Source organism: Arachis hypogaea, chromosome 8 (genome assembly GCF_003086295.3).
Source record: "Arachis hypogaea cultivar Tifrunner chromosome 8, arahy.Tifrunner.gnm2.J5K5, whole genome shotgun sequence".
Lineage (NCBI taxonomy): Eukaryota > Viridiplantae > Streptophyta > Magnoliopsida > Fabales > Fabaceae > Arachis > Arachis hypogaea.
Window position 1 is genome coordinate 14,788,323 of NC_092043.1, and position 10,124 is coordinate 14,798,446.

Genomic DNA, 10,124 nt, shown 5'->3' on the forward strand with positions numbered 1-10,124 from the left:
TTAAATTGGCTTAAATAATCGATTTATTAAAACTAAATATTTATCATTGTTAATATCAATTTAATATGCACACGAGACTATATGTTTTTTTTTTTGAGATTCTATGTATATTTGATTAAGCTTTATATTATTTTAAAACATTTGATTTTATTCGAATATGTATTTTTGAAGCAATGAAGTATTGGTTGGTACTTACTTATTTTGAAATTTTGAAATATGTTTGAAATGCCTTAAGATTGAGAAAATATGATTGAAAATGATTTGGATGAGAAAGTATTACTTTATTTGATTTGCTACCTCATATACTGAAAGATTCAAGAATATGTAATATTTGAAATCATATGTTTTGAATTGGTTTGTGGGACTTGTATTAGAAAACTGTAATTAACGGCGGTCATGACATTAACTTAGATGCATCTGTCTCAGACTTCAGCTAGCAGGAACGTTGCTACCCTAACGTGTAGGTCACACGTTGGATTTGTTATTCTTGACGAACACATGAGAGGAAATGGCTACCCTCAGAGGTGGAGCCGCACAAGTGTGGACTATTTGATTTGATTTCTGTATTGAGAACTCCCTTATTGATTCACTTATTTATGTAAATTATTATTTTCTAAATAAAATTATTTTTATGATAGTATTTATATAGTCTCATGTGAATTATAGGTGTATTGTCTAGTCACTGAATTGCAAAACTCACTTTATTTAAAAAAAATGAGAAACAATATTTGATTATGTGAATCTTCTACACAGGATAATGATCTGGAGTGGATACCTATTCTTTGTTGAGTTTTTAGACATTATTTGCTTCATATGTTATAGGCATGATTCATCCATAATTATTCATTTTATCTCTTTTTTAAAAAATTATGTATTCATTCATTTTAGAAATTATAAATTTATTCAAAATATTTTTAACCTTCTTATGTTATCTCATTTTTGAATTAGGGGACTATTTTCCTAAGCGCCAATCATGGCTCATTTTGGACCATGACATTCTGGATATGTGGTACGCTAAAAATTGTGGTGGTGTAGATCAAAATTTCTGTGCTATGCACCAAAAATTTAGTATTGTACACCGTCTATGTGATATGCATATTTTTTTAGTTGGATGTCAATATTTTGGGTATGTGGTATTTTAAAAGTTTGTGTCGGGTATCAAATTGTTTATAATATACACCAAAATTTCAATATTGTATATTAAAATTTTTATATTCTAGTTTTCTGAATATATATATATGAGAAGATGACAACGATGATAATAATAAAAGAAAATGATGATGAAAAAAGAAACTTAAATAAAAAGATAATGACGATGAAAAAGGAGGTAGTAGTGATGACGATAGCGAATGTAATAGCAACGATGACAACATTGAAGAAAAAAGCGCACGGAAAAAGATGACGAAGAAAGAAGAAAAAGAAGAAAAAGAAGAAGCAACAATAATGCATATGTACATATTAACAAGAAGAAATATGCGATAAATTTAGTTGAAGACTTAAAAACGCTTGGACAATGTTAATGGCATGAATGTTTGGTATTAAATAATACCGCAATTGTACTCAATAATAGTAATAACAACCACCACCATACCTTAGTTAGAACCATACATCGATGGAAACAGAGAGATTGAAATGTTTATTTTATTAATATCTACTAAGAAGACTATCTACTGTTAATTATCTGGCTCAAAAGAACATCGATCTAAATCAAGGATTTCACTTTTAGGATTCGCCTCCTAGACAGTTTATCCAACTCCTAGCTAATGATAGAATGAGAACTTCTTTACCCCCAAGTAGTTTGTATTTAATTTTTTCTTTTTTTGGGGCAATAGCCCCGTTTTAATACCACAAAAGGAAAACAACCACCACCATCTTGTACCTTTATATCAGATAAATCAAAGGAAATATATATGGAATTCTTCCATTAAAATTTCCTATATTTTTATGAGGAAACATCTCAACCAGCACCCTTAGGTATTAAAATGCAAATCGGAGTACAAACGATTACCATGGTGGAACAAATTTCACATTTCATGTTTAGGGAAAAAGGAACAAAAAAAATTAATACAACATTTGTGACTTGGAATGTAAACACTAAAAAAATTACATAAATCTGAGGCTGCAGTGTGCATAACATAGGTCCATTTTTATTTTTATTGTTTTTATTTAAGAGTAAGTAAACCTATGCTTTTTTGCAGCAATGTTAACACTTGCTTGAATTCATTTTTAGACTTTTATTGCCCTACTAAAACGGGTTAGCAAAAGGCAACTAATATACAGTTGCAAACAACCAAGAGTTCCCTCAATCCGAGGGAATGACCACAAGGGTCACGTTAGTTGTTACTGTTAATTAACCTTTTTCCCATACATGGGCAACAAATTTCAGCCGCAAGAATCCGAATTATGGGCTACGTTAGACGTTAAGTCTCGCCCATTTTTATCATCTCTGCTGGAGACTTGAGCAACTTCTTCAGCGAGACAACCATACTAGCAAAAGATGGGCGTTTGGCGGGGTCACTGTCAAGTAAATTAAAGCAAGCATCAGAAGCAGAGCATTATATCAATGCTTAAATTAGAGTTTAGCACAGAAAAAAGAGCTGCAAACATGAATAATTAACAAGCAACTAAGTAAAACTTATTATAATCATGTGGGTTTAAAGTGAGTAACTTGACTGTTTAAATCTTGGATTATCTTTACCCAATAATAACCTAAATTAAGATGTGCATTATTCAGTCCAATCTTATAAAACCACTAGAAACCTCAATTATGCATGTTGAGTAAAAAAACATATCCACATCATTGGCAGGATTGATAAATATATGGCTCCAAAAATTTGAATTTCCGCTTCTTAACCCCTCCAAGAGTGTTTCGATTGAAAATTTCAAATAATTTTTATATCATGGAACTAGAACCATCCCATACAGCATCATACCTAGCTTCTATGAACGTGCCCAGAGAACTACCAAGGTAATTTAGATCCAATTAATTTTATTATAACTGGACGAAACAAGACAAACTTACTCAGCCCAACAAGATTCCATGAGGGAGACCAATACTGGGGAGACATTTGGAGGAATGGCAAGCTTCCTATTCTGGAAACCAACAGCTCCAACCACCTGATAGTTCACCCGATAATGATTACTTCAGAAAATCTACTCATAAAATTTAGAAGTTCACTTGGCCAAGCAACATTGAGATATGCAAGTTTACATGTATACCTCTCCTCTCCATTATATGTCCTTTAAAATTAACAATTTCGTGCAAATGATCCCTACTACTGTATTAATAAACAAACACATTACATAAAAATAGCTGGCTTCAAATATTCTTTAATTGAGAGTTTGAGACCACAAATTAAATACTTCATAAGTTTACCTGGGCAGGGCTAAGTCCCATCCATGGTTGTTTCATGGTTACTAGCTCCCATAGGATAACTCCAAAACTGTATACATCAGATTTCTCATTTGAAGGTTCTCCACGGAGAAACTCTGGTGCCATCCATTCAGGCTAAAAAAAGAATTAATAAAGTTAAACTCTAATTGGGGAGTAAGTCTCAATGGAGTAAAAGTTCAATCAACGAAATACTGATTGAATGATCATTTTCAATGTTGAAAATATTTTGCCTCCCTATCTAGGATAACAAGTCAAAATAATAAGTCAAGACTGTCCCTTAAAGGATAGTAGAAATGCATTCCATTCTTATAAGTGATAATCAATAATCAATTATCTCTCTAAAGCATGATTATGGATATGTTGATCGAGGCACATTAACAGATAGCTTAACTACTTTATCTATTGGAATCTCTATATTTCTTAATTTAAAGTAATAATCCAAGAGAGACTTAACTGTTCCAGTAACAGACTTTGATGGTATGAATGTATTTGCCTTAAATCTAGACAACCCAAAATCGCAAACCTGTGAAATGAGAAAATAAGGAAACTAGAATTATCATCTGCTTGCACAAGATATTTAAGATCTCAAAAAAAATAAAATAGAAAACAGTTTCCATTCCACCTTCACGTTCCAGTTTTTGTCCACTAACAAGTTTGGAGATTTGAGATCCCAGTGCACGATAGGAGGTTTTAGACAATGAAGATAATTGATCCCTTTAGCCTGCAATCAGACACGCCATATGTCACCTACAAGATAATTCAGCACCTAGCAGTGTAACAAAAACTAATACATGGTACGAACCACATCTAAAGCCATCCGTAATCTTCTCCTGCTATCCAAATGTTCACCAGCTGTTGGCTTATGTATCAGTCGGTATAAACTACCTCTGTCATACAAGTCGCACACATACCAGGAATCAGTGACAGTGAGACATCCAAAGAACAACAAATTTTATGGTTAACAGCACCAAAAATTTATTCTCTTACCTTTGCAAATATTCTGTCACTATTGATAGATGGGGGCGTTTTGTAACAGCACCCATGAAGAGCACCACATTTGGATGGCGAACCCGTTTCATTATTGCAACCTAAAGCAATGCAAATAACAACTTCAACATAACCTGCTCCATTTTTGGTAAATATACAATACAGTTCACAAAGAAACAATAACAATATAATAAACAGCAGGGTTTATTTTTCTCGTAGAAGTAAATTTGGTCATAAACAGGAAACGGTAAAGCATGAGAGCCTAGAGGGAAATGCATCCTCCCACTGATGGAACACATACTGTGCTGAACCACAGTGCTTAGTTAAATCCAAAATGGCTCATGTTAATATCCGTGAATGTACCTCTCTCAGAAAGTCCTTTAGTTTATCATCACTGAAATCCTGAACTGTTAAAACCTTGACGGCAACATCCTGCAATTGTACAATTTGAAAAAATAAATAAGTTTCCCAGAAAGGGTAAAGAATAAAAAATGGAAGTACATAGTTTTATCTAAAATATACTGAGAGTCTACTAAAATGTGCCTACAATACAGAATAGAAGTTTCTTGGTAGAGAATAGAATTGCGTGAAAAGGATGTAGAGAGAATGTGCATTGCCCGTAATTCTTTACAATCTTTAGTAAAAGGTGCTATGCACTACAAAGTATGACCCTACAGAATATTCAGAAATAAGTGCACATTAATACTTACTGATCCATGCCATTCCGCACGGTGCACTGTCCCAAATGAACCTATAAAGAGACAAGACCATAGCATCAGAGTTACCGAATGGAAAGACTTCTAAAGCAAAGAAAAAAGTTAAATAGGAAGTTGGATGTTCAAGTTTCCCGTTGAAAAATCATACTAATAAAGTAGGTAAACAAGTCCATTATGACTTGGTACATTGATCTACAGATGTACCAAATCGTAGTGAAGAATAAAAAGGAAAAGAGGTAGAGGGAGTAAACGCATTAAAAAATAGCATGCAAAGCAGAAATAGTACCAGCACCAACACGCTCTTTGATACGTAATTCCTCCCATGATATCTCAAGCCAGTCCATTGCAAGTGATGGCTCAAGATTCAGGTACCGTGGAATATTCCCAGATGGTAAACAGCCCTGGTTTTCGATTCCATTGTCTACCTGCACCTGTTCTGATTGGCTGGATGAGCACAATAAAGATTGCTTAAAATTAGTTTTTACCACAGAACTTTCAGTAACAATGATCTCATTCTTGTAAGTTTCTTGTACAGTAATTGCATCTTTGCCAAGTCCAACATAATCATGAAATGCTACTTCAGTAGCTGGATGAAGAGCTTTAGAAACATCTTCATGGATGGAAGGCAAAATTGGGTCCAGGACTGCACATGCCTTATTATTCTCGTTTAAATCCAAAAGAATTGGAGGTGGAACTGTTTCTTCTTGGGATTGCTCAAATGAAGAATAAATGGAGCTGTTGTGATTTTTTAGCAATTCAGCTTCTTTAATTTGTTGATCTTCCTGTTCACAGCCTGCAGAACATTAAATAGCAGCTAAGACCAACTTAAATTATAGAAGTCCTCTCTGCTAGTGGAGATTTACTAAAACAGAAGTATAGACTCTATTCAGACACTTTACAACCCGTGTTAAAGTTTTAACGTGCATAAGGAGGCAGAAATCTTAAAGCAAGCTTCAAAATGCATTTACTCTAGAGATCAAATGCTTGTGTCCTGGTGCATCATTTGCATGATTAATTGACAGTTGTTTAGAAAGGATAATGATGCAAAATAAAACATGTGGTTGAACCCTACTGCAAATAAACTTATGTAGCACAGATTCCTTCCTTGAAGGTGAAGTTCTTACAAACAGTTGGTAGATCAACTTTCCACTTATGTAATTCTAAAGCACAACATACCTAAATACGGATGACTTTCAGGGATTACAGAAATGTGGTTGGAACTCGGAGATTGTGAACATGTTGTGCCATCCATATAAGGTGATTGTGATTCTTTTAAATGAGAAATTTGAAATGGGGATGGCATTGAAGAAAGATACGCTCCATTAATTGAGGAATCTGGCCCATGGACATTTCCTGGTTCCCCAACCAGGTCGACTACATATTCCCTGTTAAACAATAAAGCAAAACAGGTACATCAGAAAATGTGAAGGTGGCATGCCAAGTCCTTATATGATAAATCTAAAAAGGCCGTTACAATTATACAACTTATCCATGAATATATCATGCATGTTTTAAGGGCTCGAAACCAAGATGAACATGAAAAGTTACGAGCAGAACCAAGTAATCAACTACAGCCTACAAAAAGTGAAAGGGGATAATGAATCGATACTACTGAAGTTATGCAAGGTTTGCAAGTGATGAAGAGATGTTTGCATTGCCATTACAATCAATATGAGAAAAGGACAAACCAAAAATTAAAGGTGAAAAGACAGCGATTGCCAAACCTTGAGAGCTGATTGTCATCTTTGAACTTGACTAAGCAAGAGGATCTATGATCTGCAGCACAATACTTGCAACCTCGAGCAATGCGGCATGGCAAACCTATATAATCTGCCAATTTCTGCGCACCAAAACAAGAGCTACATCAATTAATACACCCATTTCATGCATATGCATGCATATTCAGTAAATCCGTGTTGAATGAGTAAACGTACAAACTAGAAAGTAGAAAACAACTAATGAGGAAGCATAATAAATTCTTGACCTTGAAGAGAATGGCCCTATGCCTACAAAGCCCAGTAGATAAGCTGCCTATGGGAAGAACAACACACTTGTGAAAATTCCTCAACCTCCTGCTGATCATCTTCCACCGCTTGTGCAGATCTCCTTGCTCCACCGGATATGTACCCCTGCATACAGTTTTTACAAAGACAAAAATCACTTTAAAAGAATATACAAACAAAAATGTTGACAGCGAAAATGAACCACCACACTTGATGAATATTGCAGCATCAAAGACACGACGGGTTCTTATATGATACGGTATATCTCACCCCATATATGAGGCAACAAGTTTTCCAAGCTGTTCAACCAACACGAGAGTATTCTCTGAAGCACCATACAACTCCTGCGCTTTATCTTGAAGTACCTTCAACCGAGAATCGCCTTGTCTATCAACAAGAACCACCTCTATACTCGTCTCGCCGGGTTCAATTGCCTTCAGCGCCATCAAACTAGGTATCTTTTTCCCTTCCTCCTCCACCTCATTGCACATCACCCATAGGTACGGATTCATCCCCAGTATGTTGTAAAATCCATCCGATATCTTGTCTGAGTATGACAAACACCCACTCACCTAAAATTCCAAAATAATAAAACAACACACAATCATATATTCATCAGAAAACAATAATTATTTTGCATGAGAAATTGAAGTGCCGCAAAAAATAAGGTGGAAAAAGATGCTATATATTATTGATCAGCATTTAATTTTTTGCCCAAACTCGCCTTTTGTTTGACTAAATTAATACATTGAAAAATCAAGTATTCAGATACAATTGCATCATGATAAATTATTTTTCTATGTACCAATTTAGTAAAAGCATTTATTTATACTGAAATAGAAGCGCTACAATTTCAAAATAATAATAAAAATACTCGAATATGTTTAGTTTCAATTCAACTGCGTATTGTGATTTCAAACAAATTTTGCTTGCAATGTTTAAGGCTTCAAGATACGAAATAGCGATTTCGTAATTATCCAAACAGAAAAAAAGTAAACTAATAATCCTAGCCGTTTTGAAATGAATTTTCCAAACAATATTTTGTCAAAATAAAAGAATTTTCAACGGGAATTCGTATTGTTACCCATAGACGATAGGAAACGGATTCGGAATCCCATGTCTCAGTGGTGGGAGCAAGAATGGGCTCAGTCACGAGACTCGCCAAGCAAGTGAGCCTCTTCGCCATTGTAGCCTGCAGCATGTAGCTCTCCTTCGACTTTTCCGCAACCTTCTCTATCCTCTCTTTCTCATCTTCTTCCTCCACCTCCTCCTGTTGCCTCCTCCTCCTACTCGACGTCGAAGACGACGTCGTTTCCTCCTTCACGACCTCGCTCAAGAAATTCCCGTCCACCGTCGTAGCCGTTGCCGTCCCGGAGAACAAGCTCCCGGCGTAGCTGCTCCCGCTAGACATTCTGGGAAGCGACACCTGCCGGTCAAAACTCTGGTCCAATGCTCCACCGGCACTGTCCTTCGCCGCCGACGGAGGAAGCAGAAGCCCGCACTCGTCTTCTTCCTCGGACAACGAGAACCTCCGGTGATCATGACTGGATCGGCGATCTCCTTTTCTCTCGATCAGCCAGTCACGGAACGCACGGGCGACATGCTTTTGCTTATTCCGGAGATTCTCACGGCGGCCACCAACGGCGGTGAAGAGCTCCGACACAGCGGAGTGTGTCTTAGAGTAAACGACATCTTCATCATCTTCAACGACGTCGTTTTTGGACTTCTTGGAAGTAGCGTCGCTTTCGATCCCGAAGGATGGTTCCGATTTGACCCATGAGGTAAGTGTCTTCTTCTTCTCGTGATCCAATAGCTGTTTCGAAGACTCATCTAACCCTCTCTCCCCAAATTGACGCGGGAAAATGTATGTGGCTCTGTGAGGCATCCTTCTTTCTCTTTCTCCTCACGAGTCACGAGCTTCTTGACACACTGATCACGTGCACATGCACATGCACATGCGAACCTCTTTCTTTTCCGTCTTCCCTCTCCCTCCTCGCGCCGCCTCCACCTTCTCTTCCGTTTTCTTCCTCAACCCATTAACGAGAGTTATATATTGAAGAACTTTTATATAGCTAAGAATTTAAACAGTTGTATTCTGATCTATAATTCTATACTATGTAGCTTAGTACTTCACCTTGATTCAATGCACGACGCACTGGTTTTGGGTTTTCGGTGGAGAGAGTATTTGATTGAGGAATATTATTGGGTATGGATAGAAACAAAAAACATGGAATGGTTCCAGAGAGAGTGTTTGTTGGGTTGATTAGTTATGACGTAGTTGTGTGTATTTTAAGCAGCGGAAACCGGAGTTATGGGTTGGAGCTGGAATGATGGATGGATGCTGCCCTTACGCTGTAGTAGGGGAAAGGAAAATCATAACCAAATTGAATATAAAAAGATTAGGAGGGAAGGAGGTGGGTCTGCCATCAGGTGATGGCGTGCACCCTTTTTTATTAATGGTAATGTTAATTGTTACTTCATTAGAACTCAGTCAACTAAAAATTTACCTTAATAGTTGAACATTGATAATTATTTGCAAAGTTTATTAAAATTTAAGGTCTCTAATAATTATTTTAAAAATATTATTTGTATATAAAAGATTAATTATTATATATTTATATATAAATATATATTATTTAATTTATTTTAATATATATTTTATATTTTAATATATATTATTAATTACCAACGTATTATAATTCAAATAACATAATTTTTCTATACTCATATAGAAATCACTAGTTCGAGTCTCACTCCTAACTTTAGAATATATATATATATATACATACGAATAATTAATTTAGCTATTATTAATGTTTAATATAGATATAACATAGTTTTTAATTAATTTATTAGTTTGTGGGATGAATGGATTTTGACAGTCTTTTTTCTTCTTAACCCTAACTAATTCAATTCCGTTGTTAATAGTTTGTTTCGATGAGGCTCATTGAATTAGTATTAAACTATAGTTAAAATTAATTATTAAAATTAATAACAATTAACTACTAAAATTAGTAGTTAATA

General features: G+C 35.4%; 1 protein-coding gene across 2 annotated transcripts; it reads right to left on the bottom strand.

Annotated features, from left to right (window-relative positions):
- Positions 1-1,939: 1,939 nt before the first annotated feature.
- LOC112706253 (serine/threonine-protein kinase CTR1) lies at positions 1,940-9,582 on the bottom strand. Of its 2 annotated transcripts, XR_011864551.1 has the most exons (16): positions 8,185-9,576; positions 7,371-7,672; positions 7,082-7,226; positions 6,822-6,937; positions 6,274-6,482; positions 5,384-5,890; positions 5,092-5,132; positions 4,745-4,813; positions 4,382-4,482; positions 4,197-4,281; positions 4,017-4,115; positions 3,849-3,917; positions 3,377-3,508; positions 3,220-3,278; positions 3,023-3,117; positions 1,940-2,517 (listed from the first exon to the last, which is right to left on the bottom strand). XR_011864551.1 is itself a non-coding variant. In XM_025757452.3 (15 exons), the coding sequence occupies exons 1-15, from the start codon at positions 8,983-8,985 to the stop codon at positions 2,421-2,423; spliced, it is 2,868 nt and encodes a 955-aa protein (XP_025613237.1). In that variant the 5' UTR covers positions 8,986-9,582; the 3' UTR covers positions 1,940-2,420. The 2 variants fall into 2 exon arrangements, 1 of the variants encoding a protein (XP_025613237.1); XM_025757452.3 differs by lacking the exon at positions 3,220-3,278 and having other exon boundaries at positions 8,185-9,582.
- Between the last annotated feature and the right edge of the window lie 542 nt (positions 9,583-10,124).

Coding starts and splice junctions, on each gene's coding strand:
- LOC112706253 (XM_025757452.3), bottom strand. CDS start 8,985: ATGCCTCACAGAGCCACATACATTTTCCCGCGTCAATTTGGGGAGAGA. Junction 6,483..6,821: donor GATGACAATCAGCTCTCAAG/GTTTGGCAATCG, acceptor ATTGTTTAACAG/GGAATATGTAGTCGACCTGG. Junction 4,116..4,196: donor TACGGATGGCTTTAGATGTG/GTTCGTACCATG, acceptor GTCTGATTGCAG/GCTAAAGGGATCAATTATCT.